The sequence below is a fragment of the Pan paniscus genome, chromosome 7, assembly GCF_029289425.2.
Source record: "Pan paniscus chromosome 7, NHGRI_mPanPan1-v2.0_pri, whole genome shotgun sequence".
Lineage (NCBI taxonomy): Eukaryota > Metazoa > Chordata > Mammalia > Primates > Hominidae > Pan > Pan paniscus.
The window spans coordinates 43,868,893-43,888,636 of NC_073256.2; the positions used below are offsets into that span (position 1 = coordinate 43,868,893).

The 19,744-nt window shown below is 41.5% G+C and overlaps 1 protein-coding gene across 2 annotated transcripts in view; it reads left to right on the forward strand.

The window, feature by feature from the left end:
• DOCK5 (dedicator of cytokinesis 5) overlaps positions 1–19,744 on the forward strand; it is a 233,154-nt gene that overhangs the window by 145,165 nt on the left and 68,245 nt on the right. For both annotated transcript variants that reach the window (XM_003823556.6, XM_024929894.4), the window contains exons 19-26: positions 4,579–4,676; positions 4,934–5,023; positions 6,427–6,527; positions 8,591–8,725; positions 13,215–13,326; positions 14,076–14,146; positions 14,738–14,844; positions 17,806–17,942. In XM_003823556.6, the coding sequence (XP_003823604.1) occupies positions 4,579–4,676; positions 4,934–5,023; positions 6,427–6,527; positions 8,591–8,725; positions 13,215–13,326; positions 14,076–14,146; positions 14,738–14,844; positions 17,806–17,942 (851 nt within the window). The remainder of the gene's footprint in view (positions 1–4,578; positions 4,677–4,933; positions 5,024–6,426; positions 6,528–8,590; positions 8,726–13,214; positions 13,327–14,075; positions 14,147–14,737; positions 14,845–17,805; positions 17,943–19,744) is intronic.

Here is a 19,744-nt window from a genome sequence, read left to right on the forward strand (position 1 = left end):
TATATCTACTTCACCCCATCTTCTGAATGTTCTTAACTAGCCTGTACTGTCCCGATATGGTAGCCCCCAAACACATGTAGCTTGTAAAATTTAAATTAATTAAAATTGGAGGGTGGGGAGATTGGGGAGAAGTTGGACAAAAGGTACAAAAGCTCAATGAGACAAGAGGGATAAGTTCAAGAGATCTGTTATATATCCTCGTGTCCATAGTTGATAGTATAGTGTATACTTGAAAATTGGTAAGAGAGTAGATTTTAAGTGTTCTCACCACCAAACAATAAGTGAGGTAATGTGTGTGTTAATTACCTTGATTTACCCTTCTACCGTGTGTGTGTGTCAAAACATCATGTTGTACACTGCAAATACATAAAATTTTTTTGTTAATTAAATTTTATTAATAAAATTAAATTATAAATCAGTCCGCTAGTTGCCCTAGTCGCATTTCAAGCATTCTGGTCTTCTGCAGCTGGTGACTTTTGTGTTGGGCAGATGGATATACATTTTCATCATCACAGAATGTTCCTTTGGATGACACTGTATGCTTTATTTTGTCATCCTTATTCCTGATGTTTTGATTAAAAAAAAGACAAACTCATCATAACACATACAAAAAAAGTCAGAAGGGTTAAAAAGGCAAACCTCGTCTGAATCAGAGAGGAGTGAGCTGCCATCCAAACAGACTGAGAGCAGGGAGAGGGAACAGGGTACAGAGAGGGAAAGACGGAGACTTGGCAAAGGCATCACGAGCATCAGGGAAAATGGGGTATTCCAGGGACAAATGATTGCAGATTATTCATGCATTTGCTTTCTTCTGACTTGATGGAAATCATAAAGAGTGAATTTGATTTAATAAAAAGCTGAAGAACATTAATAAGCCATCAGCTAACTCTGTGAGGGTGTTGACTGAGTAGAGAGGGTAGCAGTGTTCTCACTGAGAGAGTGAGCAAAGGCATTCCTCCTTCGCCTGAGGAGAGTTATTCAGACTGAAAAGGTTAAAAGCCACTGGAGTTTTAACAAACAGATCTTGGAGACTCTTTTGTTTACTTGATTTGTTTTTTAGAAACTAAAACAGACCAATTTGTGTGGGATCATTGGTTTCTGGGCCCACTGGAAGGTAAGAATAGATTTGTTTTCTAGGAAAAAGAGAGGAATGTGCAGGTCCCCAGATGTGCGTGGCCTTGGGCCAGGAGGTTCATACTCAAAGTTAGTCATTGCACCCTCCAGCACCAACTTTGCCAGATCATCTCCAGCTTATTGATCAGAAAATTGAGTTTTAAAGTGGCAAAACATCTTTCTTAAGCTCCTAAGTCGTGGACTTGTATTTTGAAAGCAGCTCTTTGTAGCTCCAAACAGTTTATAGTTTATCGTTTTGCAGTTACAGAGTCTCCAAGATCTGTTTGTTACGAACTCCAATGACTTTTAACCTTTTGAGTCTGAATAGCTTTGTCGTTCTTTTCTCTTTAAAAGTATGTGTTCTTAAATTCTCTCCTTTAGGGTAGAAGGCAGTTACTACCCTAAATTTGGGGATTGTTATTCTCTTGCTTCTCTTTATAGTTTTGCCACATCTGTATCCCTTACGGTATATTGTTTCATTTTGCATTTTTAAATTTTATGTAAATAAATTAAATTATGAGTCAGTCCCTTAGTTGCCCTAGCCACATTTCAAGTGCTCAGTAATCTCCTGCAGCTGGCGACTTTTGCATGCCACCTTACTTATTTTTTGGTGGTAAGAACACTCAAAATCTATTCTCTTAGCAATTTTCAAGTATACAGTATACAGTACTATACAGTCTACAGTATTAATGTAGTTAATAATTGAACTGTCTAATTGAAGTCTTGTGTCACGTGTGAATTCATGTAACTTGCGCTTTTACTCAGCATTACTGAAGATTTGAAATATCCTGAATTCCTACACATTTCTGACGAGAATGTAAAATGAGGACAGTGACTTTGCATAATATTTAATATGGTTGAAGATATTCTTCCTGATGCCCCAGAAATCCCACCTTAGTTTTCTACCCCAGAGAAGCTGCTCTACCTGTATACCAGGAGATGTATGAGAATGTTCATGGCGGAATTGCTTATGATAGCAAAAAAAACTAGAGACAACCCAAGTATTTATCAGCAGCAGAGTGGATAAACAAATTGTGTACACCCATACAATTGAATAGACACTATACAGCGAGAAAAAAAATAACTAGAGCTATATGGATAAACCTGTATAAATCTTAGAAACACAGCAAGCGTGGGGCTCTTTCTGTAACCCCATGTCACTGCTCTCCTGGCCCTAAGACCTTAACAATTCACCAGATGCCAAAATATTTTCCTATGTGAGCAGTGATCTGGCATGCAGGTATCACTAGGAAATAAACCTCTGGGCTGATAGATGGGTACTTTGCCGGAGCTGAAGCTGCTGGGTGAATATTCACCCCTGGTGAAGGGACTAAATCCTTTTCCTCCAGCAGCTATGAGTCAAGTGATGGAATGAGCAATACCTTCGACTAGCCTGTGACAGAAATAAGAGCTGGAGAATATGGAAGTAGATGGTGCCTAGTGGATGAATGAATATATTAATGATTGGATTGAGCATATTATCAGTTTCCTTAGGGCTACTGGTTCCCTTTCCATTCATTCATTTATTCCTTCATCAAACATGTATTGAACACCTAATAGATGGCTAGTACTAAGGCAAGATAAAAGAATGAATACTATATGATTCCTGCCTTCAAATGGCTCAAAACTATGGGAAGAGTCAAGGAGATACCAAGTACATCTTACCAAATACATAGTATTTCTGGGTATTTCAGGCAAAGGGAAGAATATACACAAAGACACAGAGATATTTCAGAACCTGCCATGGTTGGGCCGTAGTGATTGGATTTCTCTGACTGCTAAAGGGTAAAAGAGAATGGTGGTGGTTAGAAGTATGCAGGAGTGATATAGGTGGGGCCTTATTACATTCTCTGTGTGGCATTGGAAGTTTATCCTGTAGACACGAGGAATCCCTAGGCAATAGGTTTTGGAGGGTGTTGATAAACACCCTCAAGAAGGACTTTGACTGTTTATGAAAAATACATGTGTAACTACTTATATATTTCTACAAATTCATTGATTGAAAAATATCAGCCGGGTGCAGTGGCTCACACTTGTAATCCCTTTGGGAGGGATTTGGGAGGCACTCTGGGAGGCCGAGGCAGGTGGCTTGCTTGAAGCTCAGGAGTTCAAGACCAGCCTGGGCAACATGGCGAAAGCCCTTCTCTACAAGAAATACAAAAATTAGCCAGGTGTGGTGGTGCATCTGTAGTCCCAGCTATTCTGGAGGCTGAGGTGGGAGGAATGCTTGATCCCGGGAGGTGGAGGTTGCAGGTTGCAATGAGCTGAGATTGTGTGATTGCACCACTGCATGAGATTGCACCACTGCACCCCAGCCCGGGTGACAGAGCGAGACCTTGTCTCTCAAAAAAAAAAAAAAAAAGTATGTATTGCTACATTTACCAGATAGTGCTCTGAAAAGAAATAGTAGCTTGATGTACTAAACTAGGTGATAATACAGTAACAGTCCAGATAACTGCAGTTTCTCTGTGACACACACACACACACACACACACACACACACACACACACATATGTATTTCTTAATAGAGACAGGGTCTCTCCATGTTGCCCAGGCTGGTCTTGAACTCCTGAGCTCAAGTAATCCTCCTGTCTTGGCTTCCTAAAGTGTTGGGATTACAGGTGTTAGCCACTGTGCCCAGCCCTTTTGACATTTTTAATAGCTCAACATTTATTAAACCTGTAAGTGGCTTAAAGTTTCAGAATTCTCCATTGTAAGTCAAAAAATGTCTTAAGATTTTTATCCCAGACTTATGCTAAGGGTTATGAATCTGTTCCACCTTTTCTTTGAAATAGCCACCTGTCTGATTTGCTTGTCTATTTCTTCAAAGAACTCTGGGGAAAACAGTATGATAGAGTAGCAAGGAGTTGGTTTTTCAAATCAGATAAATATGTAATAAAATTCCATTTCTACCTCTCCTAAGACATGTAATTTAACTTCACAAAGCCTCAGTTTCCTCATCTAAAAGATGAAAAAAATAAAATCTACTGTGCAGTCATGATGTTGAAATAAATTAATGCATATATATATATATATAGAGAGAGAGAGAGAGAGAGAGAGATACACACATACCTATGTTCTCTTTCCCTCTGAATCCACCCAGACATAGGTAGTGATAAGTGACAAGTTAAATAAGGCAGGAAATTAAAAGTAGGAAGGTTACATTAGCATGCTTCTTAGCTTTACTTCTTATGACCATGATGTCATTATTTGAGAAATGTTAGTTTCAGTCAGATATTCTAAGTTCTTACACATTAATAGTTAATTTTTTTCTCTTTGAAGAATGAAAGAGGACCACAAGGTTTTCTCTGACTTAGGAGACAGTAAATTAAAAGAATATATAAGGCATCTTGAATTAGCCACTATTGAGAGCAATTACCTGTTCTAGAGAATTCTTTAGCTATGTCCTGCAATGGTCTGGGTTGTTCTCACCTGTATCTAATGTTTGTGGTTGTTCTTCCTAGTTGACCTGTTAGGCTTGTTAAATTGGCGTTCCAACTCCCAGAACATTAAACACAACCTAAAGAAGTTAATGGAAGTGGATGGAGGAGAGATTGTTAAGGTATGTTTATATATTCATAGTTAGAAATACACATACATACATATATATCTATCCAATTATACCTAATTGGTTCAACATTTAAAATTAAACCATTCATTGTAAATATAAAACTTATCTACGTTGTTAAACAAGTGTGCCAGTTTTTTAAAAAATGCTATTTTAAACCTCTTTGATTTAAACCTAGTTGTACCCAGATTTCTGTGGTGTGGAGCTGAATGAAAGCATCAAAATAACCTCTCCGTTTTTCTTATCTTCAGTTTCTGCAAGATACACTAGATGCACTTTTTAACATAATGATGGAAATGTCAGACAGTGAAACCTATGACTTCCTTGTGTTTGACGCACTGGTAAGCAGTTAAACATATTAACTAGTGTTTATTGTTGCAACTTTGTAGTTTTCAATATTTCACTATTATAAGTGATTGTGTGAATATCTTCTCACATAAATATTTGTTTACATCTCTCTGGTTATTGTTTTAGGCTGAATTCCTAGAAGTACTATTAGAAACAAATGACTTATATTTCAGGCCTTTGTTTGTTTCCTGTTAGGTCTCATTTTTTGATATGCTCTTTCTCATTAGAGAAGATAAGGTGTTTTATTTTTATTAGAAATCAGGAATCATTTTAACTCACATTACCATGGTCTGGAGCATTGTTACATGTTGGATGTGTGTGTGCACTGGTGTGTTTATGCAAGGGAGACTGAATTCACAAGTCAGAGGTGAATCTGAGCCTCATTAGGCAGAATATTCAACCCAGCAGAAAATTGAATTTGTCGCACAAAGCACTTAAACCTACAACCCATTGCAAGAATTGAAATCAGATCAGGGATAAGTGATATCAGAATCTGGGAAAGCCAGAGGTGAGGGTGGAGGGGAAGAAGCTGAAAGGCTCAAAGCAAGCATCGTTTTCACCTTGGTGGGGTGAAATTTCAGGACAGGATTTTACCTGAATGCCACAGCTGAGGAAGAAGGTCAGTTGCAGCTTTAGGCGATTCACCAGCTTTGAGAAACTAGTCAGTTTAGGAAATGATTAGGGCATTAAAGCTAAGGTTTAAGATAAAGAAAGAAAAGGCCACCTAGTAGAGATCCAACTGGTTGGACTCGGGTTTATGGGAAAGAGAGACAGTGGTTATGGTTGCTGTGGGACAAGGTCTGGAAACAAATTCCTGAGGGACATAGCAGCTGGCTGTGGGCATAGATGGAAATCCCAAATGCCTCTTTCTTTTGACCCCTCTGTCTTAAACGGGGTAGTGTGGCTGATTTTAGGTCATGTGCCTGATAGCAGTGCAAGGGAATATGCAAGAGGTAATTGGGAGATAAAACTCTGGTGAAGTTGTTACTGGGGGCACTCATAGTGTACACAGGAGAAAAATGTCATGGAATGTTTCATTAGCTGCATCCTTGGATTAGAGAAAACACCTTTCCAGAGCCTCCTTCCTCCTGCCCGTTAGGTTACCTGGGCATCGACTCCCCTGTCTTTGAGATAGTCAGCTCCCTGAGGCCAAGGATGCTGGCTTGAGTTGGTTTCTTTACAGCATTTAACATAGTGCCTGACACATAATAGTCTCTCTATTTGTGCTAAATAAATACAATCCTCAAGACTTGACATCAGCTCTGGAATAGTAGAGTGGGAATGCTGCAGAAAAGATCCAGAGAGGAAAGAAGGCACCGAGATGTTAAAATGCAGCTTGTTGACAGAATACTTGGGATTGTGCAATGCTGCTATTTCTATTTTTCACTTTTGGCAGGTATTTATTATTTCACTGATAGGAGACATCAAGTTCCAGCATTTTAATCCTGTACTTGAAACCTACATTTACAAGCACTTCAGCGCCACTTTGGCATATGTGTAAGTATGATCTGAAGGAACTACATGTTGTTGGATCTTTGGATTTGTACTCTTAGGACTGGATTGTTGAGAAACGAGATGGACCTATTACTATTCAGTAAATGTGCCTGTTAAGGCAGAACTCTTATTCTAAGCTTCCTGGTGGAAAAAGGGAACCATCTAAGTATTCTAACTCTGGAAAGGGGGCTAAGATCAGGGTCTTCATTCTGGATCAGGCAAAATCTCCTTAAGAATCCAGAATAGGCCAGGCGTGGTTGCTCATACCTGCAATTCCAGCACTTTGTGGGGCTAAGGCAGGAGGATTGCCTGAGGCCAGGAATTCAAGACCAGCCTAGGCAACATAACAAGAACCTATCTTTACAAAAAATTAAAAAGTTAGCCAGGTGTGGTGACACACACCTGTAGTCCTAGCTACTCGAGAGGCTTAGGTGAGAGGATTGCTTAAGCCCAGGGAAGTCAAGGCTGCAGTGAGCTGTGATCATGCCATTGCACTCCAGCCTGAGTGACAGAGCAAGACTTAGTATCTAAAAAGAAAAAAAAAATCAAGAGCAAAATCAATAACAAATGACTCAACCCAGGATCTCAGAGGTTGAATATCAGTGGGATCGGCGTGGGACATCAAGGAGATCAAACCATGAATTAAACGAGACCAAGTTTGATAGAAGAAAAGGTCATGCCCTCAACCCTGTACCACAAATGCTTTGTAAAATGTATTACTTATAGGATATGAGAAGATTTCGTTTTCCCATCTTTTGCATAAGAGGCAGTGGTCTCTACCTTTTTTGTAGTGCAGCCTGCCTTCTATCGTTGGTTTATGGGCCCCTGACTAAGGAAAGCAACTGATGTCCACTCCGCATTCCTCCCCAGAGCACTCAGCTCACCATGGCATTGTATGTGCCTGCCACACCCACCCGTTGCCTTCCAGTTATTGTGCAGAATGTGATAAATAGTGATAGGAATGTAGCTGGATTGGTCCATGATCTTCTTATGACAGTGGCTTAAGCCACATCATGTAGATTGCTGCCCGCTGACTTGTCAGCAAGAACACCAGTGACAGTGGCCGTTCCACCCAGGAGCCTCACATCCAGGTGGGCAATAGCTACAAATGAGGAAATCCCATCACTGTGATCATACCGAGCCAAATGCAGCACTCCAGGTGGTAGTAATCTGGGTTTACTTGCAAGACTTGATCAATTCTATATGTTTCCTTTTTAAAAAATAATAATTCGGCCGAGTGCTTGAACCCAGGAGGCAGAGATCACGCCACTGCACTCCATCCTGGGTGACAGAATGAGACTTCATCTAAATAATAATAATAATAATTATTATTATATATGACTATTATTATGTTATTATATATGACTATTATTATATATAACTATTATTATTATTCTAGGAAAGCTCAAGGATCCCCAGAAGGAAAGTTTAAGATTAAAATATCAGTGCCCTCCAAAGTCTAAGGCATAGCACAAAATGAAGACCATTCCTAGCCCAAAAACTCTAGAAAGACACAAAGAGCAACCTATAACCCCCAAACAGCTTTATCTGTTGAATGCTTAGAACCATGAATGTTCTGGAGAGTCGGATTGAGCTCCTCTTTCTTCACTCCATAAAGTTTCTATCTGGCTCCATATTGATGAATCCCAATGGGTTGAGGCAGAATAAAAGGAATTAGGCTTCTTTTAAGTCAACTTCTGTAGGCAGGCATAATCCCTCATTTATGGGAGCATCTGAAGATGTCAGAATTGCATACCAGAGATTAAAATATCCTAGCAATTTGGGTCAGTTCAACCATTTCATTTCATAACCCTCCGGTTTAATCCCACAAAGGGAAAGAAACCTTTTCTAGTATTTCTCAGCAGAAGGTAGTTCCAAACCTAGATGGCAGATGAGGAAACTTAATTGGAAAAGAGTTAATTTTGCTGTTCAGGGCATATTCTAGAAGATATAATTAGTTATGACTTCTACTTCCAGGATGCCATGTTCCCCTCTTAGATAACTTACCCAAGCCTCAGAGTATCCTGTTGCTCATTGGCTTAATTTTTCTTTCTCATTCTTCTAAGGAAACTCTCCAAGGTACTGAACTTCTATGTGGCTAATGCAGATGACTCCAGCAAGACTGAACTGCTTTTTGCTGCGTTGAAAGCCTTGAAGTACTTGTTTAGATTCATCATCCAATCTCGAGTGCTCTACTTGAGGTAATGTTAACTGCAGTGAAGATGTTTAGATTATCAGCTGTCACTCTGTGTGCTTTTTCCCTCACTCTGCACACTGGTGTTCAGCTCTGTGAGCAGTTAGTTCTTAGAATTGCCTTATTTCAGAACTGCAGGGCTGAAGATGGATTTGGGCTGTGTGTCTGTTGGAGAAGACTCATGAGAAGTTTTTGTAGATCAGCAAAATTCTGGGGCAGTAATGACCTCAGGACTTGGGGAAGCAGATTCCTATGGAAAGATTGTACCTAATACAGCAGATGACTTCATGACAATATTGAGTGTGCAAATCTAGGATCATAATCTGCTGTCGCTAGCAGAAGCAGCAGTCATCTCGGGGGAGGTGTTTCCTGAGATGAGTGTTTCCTTGTTGACACTGTGCTTAGCTACCAACTAAGCACTAGAGATAGGATTATTCCCTGTTTGGATTTCTAGCATAACAGTTCCATCAAACACAGAAGAAACCACAAAAGAGCAAGTACCTTTGCAGGGAACATTCACAACCCCAGTGACTTTCCTACCCTTCAGAAATAGCTGTATTTCCAAACTGTTAAAATGTTTTTCTAAGGAAGAAAGAAAAGGTTTGTAGAATTGAGCATATGTATTTTTAAAAGAAACTTTATTGAAAAAAATAAAATTAAAGGCAGACAACCTGCAAAAAAGTTACATATAGTACAGATGAAAGGTTAATAGCTTTTCTCAGTTAAAGCTTTTATAAATCAATAAAAGAATGATAAATAGCCCGAATGGAAAACAAAAACAGGTAATTTACAAAAGAAAAACTTAAATGGTCAATAAACTTTTTAAAAAATTTCATACTATCAAAAGAATTTTGATACGCACGCACACACATGCATGCACACACACACCATCTTTTACCTATACATTTGAAAAAGATTAGACATCTTTGTCCTTGATGAGATTGGGCAAAAATTGGTCCTGTATTTCAGTTTTGATGCTAATGGAGATATAAATTCTTCAGGATAGAAATAGATAGTCTGAATAAAAACAAAAAAGAAAATTTTTAAGGAAAAGGAAAAAGTGTCACATTTGTCCAGTAATACCTCATCTAGAAATTTATCTAATGGAAAAAAATCTATCAGGTATGACAAAAATGAATGTGAAAGTATGTACCTTCAGTCATTTCAAATGTAGGGTATGTTAATGAGGAAAGACGACCATGATAGATTCTTTTGTTTTTTTTTTTTGAGATGGAGTCTTGCTCTGTCACCCAGGCTGGAGTGCAGTGGTGTAATCTTGGCTCACTGCAGCCTCCACCTTACAGGTTCAAGCGATTCTCCTGCTGCAGCCTCCCGAGTGGCTGGGACTACAGGCGCATACCACCATGCCCAGCTAATTTTTTTGTATTTTTAGTAGAGATGGGGTTTGACATGTTAGCCAGGATGGTCTCGATCTCCTGACCTCGTGATCCCCCCGCCTCGGCCTCCGAAAGTGCTGGAATTACAGGCATGAGCCACTGCGCCTGGCCCGATACATTCTTAAATGATAAAACAAAGGTATTAAGCATGAGTACGGTATGATCTTCCTTTTAAAATAATACAGATTTGAAATATGTATAGTAAAGAAGACTGGATAGATCACATGCTAAAGTGTTTTTCTGTTGTTGTTTCTTTAGAGTTTTTTAGGGTTTTTTGTTTTTGTTTTTGAGACAGGGTCTGGCTCTGTCACCCAGGCGAGAGTTCAGTGGCACAATGTTGGGTCACTGCACTCTGCTTCCCGGGCTCAAGCGATCCTCCAACCTTAGCCCCCCAAGTAGCTGGGACCAAAGGGCACGTCACCATGCCCAGCTAATGTTTATATTTTTTGTAGAGACAGGGTCTCTCTATGTTACCCAGTCTGGTCTCAAACTCCTGGGCTCAAGGGATCTGCCCACCTCTGCCTCCCAAAGTGCTGGAATTACAGGCGTGAGCCACTGTGCCTGGTCTGAAATGTCAGTAGTATGAAAACTTCATGTTTCAGGGTTGTAATTTATTTTTTCATTCTTTATGTTTTTATTCTTTCAGCATTTTATTTACATTTATTATTCTATTTTTATTTGCTATTTTTTATATTTTTTTGAATTTTTAAATGAATATGTACCTTTCTGATTGTTTTTAAAAAATGTTTAATGACTTGAAACCCATCTGGCTGAATGACTGTCCCTCCTTTCCAGGTGGAAGTGGGCAGTGTTTTCCCCACACATAATTTATGCTCAGTCTCTGTATCTGCTTTCTTTTCAGAAGGTCTTCTTTTAAAGTTGTTTCATTATATTTTCCAGTTATGGTACATTTCCATGTATTCAGAATGGTTGGGGCATGGAGTGTTCGACCAAGGGAATATTCTCTTACCCAAAAGTTTGTATGTATAGTAAACCCTGATGTCCAAAAATCAGTATCAACTTTAAACCACAGAAAGAAAACCTGAGTGTGAAATTAAAATGTATTTTCTTATGGATGGTTCACTAGTTCATTTCCTCTTCATTTATTGAAGCACATCAGAGTCCTCATTCTAGACACCATTTAGGACAGTAAAGGATGGTGAGTGTGGAAAACAAAAGGTTAGGGCGACAGAGGACCCATGAAATTGACTAGGAGAGTTGCTTCATTACACATTGTCTGTGATGGCCTGCGTGTGGTTACTTTTCCCTTATATGTTATTAAAGAAGAACCTGAGCTGGGGAAGAGACTGGCAATGTGCGTCCTCTGGTTGCTTAGATTTAATGGTCACTTCAGTGCACTGGCCATGTTTGGAGGCTGCAGTGGAATGTCACCTGGTCCCTGGGCCCCCTGTTGCCTTCATCAGAGCTTAAATCTCTCTTATGAGCTCATTACCTGGCTGGATTTCACCTCAATCAGCAAAACACCAAGACAAAATTGTAAATTGCTCCCAATAGGATGTTGAGAAGCTTGATCTTAATCCCTTAGCCCCCTATCATTAGTACTTAAAAAAAAATTAAGTCACATACGTAGAGTGCCAAGTGTTCTGCATTGGTGCAGGGCTTTTGCAGCATATGTGACCAGGCTCCCACTGTGATGGTGTGTGTGGGTTCCATGGAGTTCAGGGAGGCAAGGAGTAAAGAAATCAACCCCTAAATGAAGGCAGTGTTGGAGTGGTGGAACCAGCAGGGAAGGCTGCCTGAGCTGAGCTGGGTGGAGGAGGAGGTGGTATCATGTGAGCTGAGACTGAAAGATGAAGAAGCCGCCTCCAGAGATGTCAGGTAAGGGTTAGTGGGAGCAGGACCTGCCCCAGGCAGGGACCTATAGGGCACCAAATGTGGATGCGTGAGGAGTAACAAGAACCCAGTGTTGGGAGAGAGAGCGGGAGTGGCCAGCAAATAGTAAATGATGTGGGGCCTTGTAGGCCATAGTGAGGAGCTTGGATTTTATTCCAAGTGTAGTGGGAAGCCGTTGGGGGACAACTAGAGAAGTAATAAAATGTGGCTTATATTTTAAATGATCATCTCATCTCCCACATGGAAAATGGATTATTGAAGGCTAAAGGTAGAAGCCAGTGACCACTTTAAGAGGCCATTGTGGTTTAAGTGTGAGATACTCCAGCCCCATCTCAGAGGCAGATGGAGAGAATGGACTGATTCGAGCTCGTAGGATTTGCTGTTGGGTTTGATGGGGCAATGAGAGAAAGGGAAGAAACATAGATAACATCTAGGTTTGGGGTGGATCTAGGTTCGAGGTGATGCTGTTTGCTGACATTTGTAATACTTAGAGTTGAGCAGGGAAATCAAGCGAATTCTGTTGTAGGTGTGTTAATTTTGAGATACTTTGGGGACTACATTGCAAATAAAATTCTTTTCTAGTTCTGTAAAATGGATGAATTGAGAATTACCGTTAACCCTCTGATTAACGATCTCAGTGAAGTTCATATTCTTTGGGTACTATATAAGGTATAGGTGAATGGAGGAGATGAATTTAAATGTACATGTGTGTATTTGAGTGTGTGCATGAAATTTTGAATTCAAGCCATCCTATTCTTGACCACTTAGTGGTGAAATTGCCACCTATTATATGTGCATATGCACTTTCATTTGGGACTTTTGTGTGTCTTGGAAAGTGCCCAAATATCTCTTGATTTCTACTTATGAGAAAGAACCCACTTTTATGATGGACAGATCTTTTGGAGACAAGTAGAGTACTTTAATTAAGGCAAGCATGTATCAATGAAGACTAAGGGGTCTTGTCCTGGAAGGCCCTTATGGTAGAGCAGGCCAGCATTGGCACGGGCAGTTCAGTGGCTAAAGTGGAACAAATGGTTTTTTAGGCTGGGTTGGGGATCAGAGCCTTTCCGGGTTGAGCGGCTTCTCTAACCCATTGCCTGAAACTTCAGATGACTGGGGCTTAATTAGGTGAGTCAGAATGATTAGGGTGATACAATGAAGGAGAAGTGAGGGAGGCAACAAATCTATTTTAAAATTTCTTTTAACAATGGAAAGTCCAACTGCTTTTCTCTTTTTCCTATTAAGATTTTATGGGCAGAGCAAAGATGGAGATGAGTTTAATAATTCAATTCGCCAGTTATTTCTTGCTTTCAATATGCTGATGGACAGGCCTCTGGAGGAAGCCGTCAAGATCAAGGTCAGCCTGGTGGCATCATGGGTAACTCTTCTTAGGCTGTGGTAAGGATGTTCTGGGACCACTTAGAATTGGCCATCATGAGGGAGAAACAAAGTGAATCATGGTTCATGCATAGCTTATGAATTTTAGTATGATTTACAGAAAATAAAGGAAAAAAAATCCATTTTAACTTCTACAGAGCTTGTATTTTCAAATGTCAGCTTGCCAAAGACAAGCTACCCAATTAGACATCCCTTGAAAGGCCATTGTGAACCCTGTTTGACCCCATGATTTCAGCAAACTGATCCCAATGCACTACAGGTGACAAATTTTTATTTTTTGTCCCTCATTTTACCCAGAAGTGCAAAGTCACCATCTTTATTATCATAATTTTTTAAAAAATATGAAATACATAATCCCTGAAGGCTCAAATGTGAACTTTACTATTAATATTTATTTTTTGCTCTTTATGGCCATGTTGCAAGAGAGGCTTCAAGAATTTAACCACCTCCTTAGGCAGAGAAATGAACTCCAAGTGGACAGAGCCTGCTGGCAGTAGAAACCAGAAAGCTGTACCCCCTGGCATCTTCAGGAAAAGCATTTTAGGAGATCGTGTAGAGCAATGCCAGCTTTCCTTTTTATTGTAAGGGTATCTGTGTCCAGTTCCCTATATAAGTTCCAAGCACAGCCTTTTCTTCCTGGGATCAAGCAGTAAATACTGTATTTGTCTTGCCTGGCAACTGAATTTGCCTTTGGTGTTTTTCTTACAGGGGGCAGCTTTGAAGTACCTTCCTAGCATAATTAATGATGTCAAACTTGTATTTGATCCTGTTGAGCTCAGGTAAATAGCAAAACAAAATTTTGTTCCTTAACTCTAACAGAAACAGCTCCCCTGCTTGGCTGGAGCCTGGGCTGCTACACCTGGCTTTTATTTTTCTAAGAAGTATTAACTGAATACCTTTTTGTGCTCAGTTCTGTGGAAGATGCAAAAGAACATCCAAAACCTGCCCTGAGAGAGGTTTGCACTTTCTCTGGGAAAACAAGACATGCAGACATAAAATCGATTACAAAAGACAGTGTATAATGACATGCTTCCAGCCCTACCCCTAAGTATCCCAGCAGTGCAAAGTCAGACTGCAATCAACATGAGAGTGGAGTTGCCAAGAAAGCCATTTTCATAAAGGCAGGTCTGGAAAGTGATGATGGACGTGGGTGTTCTTTGGCAATTTAAATACTCAGCTCTAAGGCAGAGCCCTCCAGTAAGTGAGGATAAAGTCTCCCTTGCTGCCATGTCATAAACTCTCAGGTCATTTTGTAGTTTTCCAGGTAAATCTCTCCATGCCCAAATCTCAGAGTGGAGGAGATAAGTTTATAATGATGCCTTCAATTTGGCAGAATGAAGACACTACTAACCCTGAGGTTTCTCTCCCAGCGTGCTCTTCTGCAAATTCATTCAAAGCATTCCTGACAACCAGCTGGTTCGGCAGAAACTTAACTGCATGACCAAGATAGTAGAGAGCACTCTTTTTCGACAGTCAGGTAAGTCTCCTTCAAAAATTGCTGCATGAGGTTGCAGTGAGCTGAGATTGCACCATTGCACTCCAGCCTAGGTGACAGAACAAGACTCCATCTCAAAAAACTAAAACAAGCTGCTGCATGCTGAGATGCAAGCCCCATTTCTGCAGCTAACACTTGAGTTTTGTTGTTTGTTTGTTTTCTCTTGGTTTTTTTTTTTTTTTTGAGACGGAGTCTCGTTCTGTCACCCAGGCTGGAGTGCAGTGGTGCAATCTCGGCTCACTGCAACGTCCGCCTCCCAGGTTCAAGCGATTCTCCTGCCTCAGCCTCCCGAGTAGCTGGGACTACAAGGCACCTGCCACCACGCCCAGCTAATTTATTTTTATTTTTATTTTTAGTAGAGACGGGGTTTCACCATGTTAGCCAGGATGGTCTTGATCTCCTGACCTCGTGATCCACCCGCCTCGGCCTACCAAAGTGCTGGGATTACAGGCGTGAGCCACTGCGTCCGGCTTGTTTGTTTGTTTTTTAAGACGGAGTCTCACTCCCTCACCTAGGCTGGAGTTCTGTGGCACTGTCTCTGCTCCCTCTAACCTCTGCTTCCCAGGTTCAAGTGATTCTCCTGCCTCAGCCCCCTGAGTAGCTGGGATTACAGGTATACACCACCACACCCAGCTAATTTTTTTTTTTTTTTTGTATTTTTGGTAGAGGTGGGGTTTCACAATGTTGGCCAGGCTGGCCTCAAACTCCTGACCTCAAGTGATCTGCCCAACTTGGCCTCCCAAAGTACTGGGATTACAGGCATAATTACCGTGCCCAGTCAGCACTTGACTTTTCTTTTTTAAAAATGTCATTAATATTCTTGCCAGTTGTTTGTTGGCAACATTAATATTGTTGCCAGTTGTATGTAAGGACCTCCTGGGAGAACGGTTTTAAGGAGAATCTAAAGTCAGCTCGGTATTTCCAACAGTTCCTAAAAGAGCAAAATCATGTGTTCCTTAATCTTTAATTAGAACAATCTGCAAGTGGTTCATTAATTAGAGAATTTTGTCTTTAAAACAGGAACCTCAGGAAGTAACAAGCAAGTAGGAAAAAGATGACCCTTTTAAAAGAAATTCTTCTTCTTTAGTCTATACTTATTGCATGACCTTAAAAACCAGGGGACAGGGAAACAGCAATGTGTTGGATCCCACAGGAGAGCTGGTTACATGCATCCCTTCTCAACCCCACGTTCAGTGATATCACATTAGTAGCTGGAAATTGGCCATGGTGGAAGTATTTACACCAGGGTAACTGGCAAACATGATAAAGCAAGCGTTTTTTTGTTTTGTTTTGTTTTGAGATGGAGTCTCACTCTGTCGCCCAGGCTGGAATGCAGCGGCATGAACTTGGCTCACTGCAACCTCCACCTCCCAGGTTCAAGCAATTCTCCTGCCTCAGCCTCCCAAGTAGCTGGGATTACAGGTGTGCACCACCATGCCCAGCTAATTTTTTTTGTAATTTTAGTAAAGCCAGGGTTTCACCATGTTGGCCAGCTTGTCTCAAGCTCCTGACCTCAGGTGATCCACCCACCTTGGCCTCCCAGAGTGCTGGGATTATAGGCATGAGCCACTGCACCTGGCCAAGCCTTTTTCTTTAGTGGGTAGGCTGGCAGAAGCCAGATTACTAGTATTCTGCTGGGAGAGGAGTGGGGCATGGAGGGGAAAAACTCTTACACTGATAAAATACTTTTCATTTTGTAAGTGGAGTCTAGCAAATAGCCACCAAGTGTTTCTGTCCCAAAGCTGATATAAACAGGAGGTCCAGCACCTGGGCCTTCCCAATAAACTCAAGACTTGCCAGAGTGAGGCAGCCACGGAGACTTCTTTTGGGGCTAACTACCTGGTCAGGGGCTCCCAGAGTGTGACCTCATTTTATGTATGTATATTGCCTGGAGATCTGAAGACCAGCAGGACTCCTCAACGTTGAACAAGTTGAGTGGATTGTTAGTGGGAGAGCCTTCCTGGCTTTGCCCCTGGCTAGTTATGTAACTGGACAAATGAGTGGCCTTCTCTAAGTCTCAGCTTCCAGTTCTGTGGAAGGAAGGAATTGAACTAGATCATATCAGTAGCCTCCTTGGGCTCTGATATTTTCTGACCCTATGAATTTGCACTTTGAAATTGCAAATGTTCCTATGACACAAGTGGAGGTAGAGGTAATGCCTGCAAAAGGTTAGTGAATGCTCATAAGTAGAAAACATTTATTACTAAAGCAAATTATTACTAAACATTTTAATATGCTTTGATCACTTTTTAAGGATACAGAAAAGGTAATTGAGATAGTAAAGATAAGGTGTTTGAGCAGAAGAGCAAGCATGCACTGGATAGTTCTAATTAGAGTGTGGTAACTGTTAACAGTCATTTCTGTAGCATTCAGAGTACCTGAACTCATTATAAAATGTGTTACAATAGCAAAGATCTCAGAAGACATAATAGGTCATACCTTACTTTCTGAAATCCACACGCCTGCACAGACATGAGCAGAATGTCATTGAAATGTACTAGGGAAGCTCAGTATTTATAGGAACTTTATTTATAGGAACTTCTTTTAGTAAATTTTCTCCATTAGGTGAAAAAATTTTTGAAAAAAAATCTATAACTTGCTTGGTTTTATTTGTTTCATATGACCCTCAATTTCGTGTATTAGGTTGGCATTTTGAAAAGCTAGAGAAATTATTAAATAATTTAAACATTTTGCTAAGTTCCCACCTTCACCTGTGAGAAGGGTCATTTTTTTTTTTAATTCATTCATCTGCGCATTGAACAAGGGTAAAGTTCTGCGCCTAAAACCAGGTGTTCCTGGGTGGGCTGGAGGGGCTGCATCCCTGCAGGGCTGATTGCAGAGCTTAGAGCTACTGGTACTGGTCAAGGGAGAGTTGCAGGAAGGAGACAGGCAGTTCAGGAGATGGCACTGCTGTGTGTGAGCTGTCTGTGTTTTCCTTCTCAGAGTGCAGAGAAGTGCTGCTGCCACTGCTGACGGACCAGCTCAGCGGCCAGTTAGATGACAACTCCAGCAAGCCTGACCACGAGGCAAGCTCGCAGCTTCTGAGCAACATCCTGGAGGTGCTGGACAGGAAGGATGTGGTGAGTTGAGTCATCACTGATGCTGCACAGAGTTCACACTGGCCCCTTTGCACCAGACAGGAGTGACTCCATGGCCTTCCTATTCTCAGGTAGTTTCCAGCTCCGGTATTAGGGCAGGCTGTGCCCATTTTAGAGATAATTAGGGAGGCCAGAGCCTCCAGTGCAAAGTCAGATTACTGCTGGGGCCTTCCGCAGGCTGATTTTCCTGGCTTGCCCAGTGTGCGCACTATTGAGATCCCTGTGACTATTTTTTTTTTGAGACAGAGTCTCGCTCTGTCGCCCAGGCTGGAGTGCAGTGGTGCAATCTCCGCTCACTGCAAGCTCCGCCTCCCGGGTTCACGCCATTCTCCTGTCTCAGCCTCCCGAGTAGCTGGGACTACAGGCGCCCGCCACCACGCCCGGCTAATTTTTTTGTATTTTTATTAGAGACGGGGTTTCACTGTGTTAGCCAGGATGGTCTTGATCTCCTGACCTCGTGATCCACCCATCTTGGCCTCCTGAAGTGGTGGGATTACAGGCATGAGCCATCGCACTCGGCCCCTGTGACTATTCTTAAGAATCAAAGACCTGACTGGGCTTGGTGGCTCAGGCCTGTAATCTCAGCACTTTGGGAGGCCAAGTCAGGAGGATCACCTGAGTCCAGGAGTTCAAGACTGACCAGCCTGGGCAACTTAGTAAGACTTTGTCTCTCTAAAAAATAATAATAATAATAAAAAATAAAGAATCAAAGGCCTTTCTGTTTTTATGCAGACACCTCTTCCTTCTTATCCTCTGATGCCTAACAACCTGATATTTCTGAGCTGCTGAGAAGTTCTCATTTCCATATCCTCTTGGACACTGATACTTTCTCTGGAACCTAATGGAAATTATGTTTTCTCATCTTGCATTTTCTCTGTGACCTGGCCCCCATCCCTCTTGAAAACACAGGGCTAAGGCCGGGTGTGGTGGCTTACACCTGTAACCCCAGCACTTTGGGAGGCCGAGGTGGATGGATCACGAGGTCAGGAGATCGAGACCATCCTGGCTAACACACGGTGAAACCCTGTCTCTACTAAAAATACCAAAATTAGCTGGGCGTGGTGGCACGCGCCTATAGTCCCAGCTACTCGGGAGCCCGAGGCAGAAGAATCCCTTGAACCTGGGAGGCGGAGGTTGCAGTGAGCCAAGATTGTGCCACTGCACTCCAGCCTGGGTAACAGAGTGAGACTCCAACTCCAAAAAAAAAAAAAAGAAAACATAGGGCTGAACCTGTCTGGATTCACCATGTCCTAGAAATAGTGCAGCCCACAGGCCTAGCAGAGCCCCCACACAGGAAGCTGGAGAACTTTGCAGAATGTGTTCACTCGAACAGTTGAGGGCTGAGAAAAAAAAAGCATCTTACCACAAATTATAGTTACCACGTCTATGGTGGTTTCATGGCACAGGTGTTCCCACAGAACAGGAAAACCACTCTGTTGTCACCTAAACTCTTTATCTTTCCAGTATCTTGGGATTCTGTCCTACCAAAGGATATGAATACTACACCTTTTCCCATAGCTAAACCGTTAGTTCACTTGTCAGGGTCCACCACCGTTTGACTACAGCCCACCTTTTCTCCTGCTCATGGTTTGCACTGGGATGTCTACATTTCTGTGAATCCACATTGCAGCCTCAGAAGTATGTGAGGGTACCATTGCCATCTCTAGCTGCTCCGCCAATCTCTGTCCCTCCACTTCCCTAAGCCCCTGTAGCCCACTTACTCTTTGCACTGCTTACTTGATATTTATTCATTATAGATCATTCCCCCTTTTTTTCATTAAGTA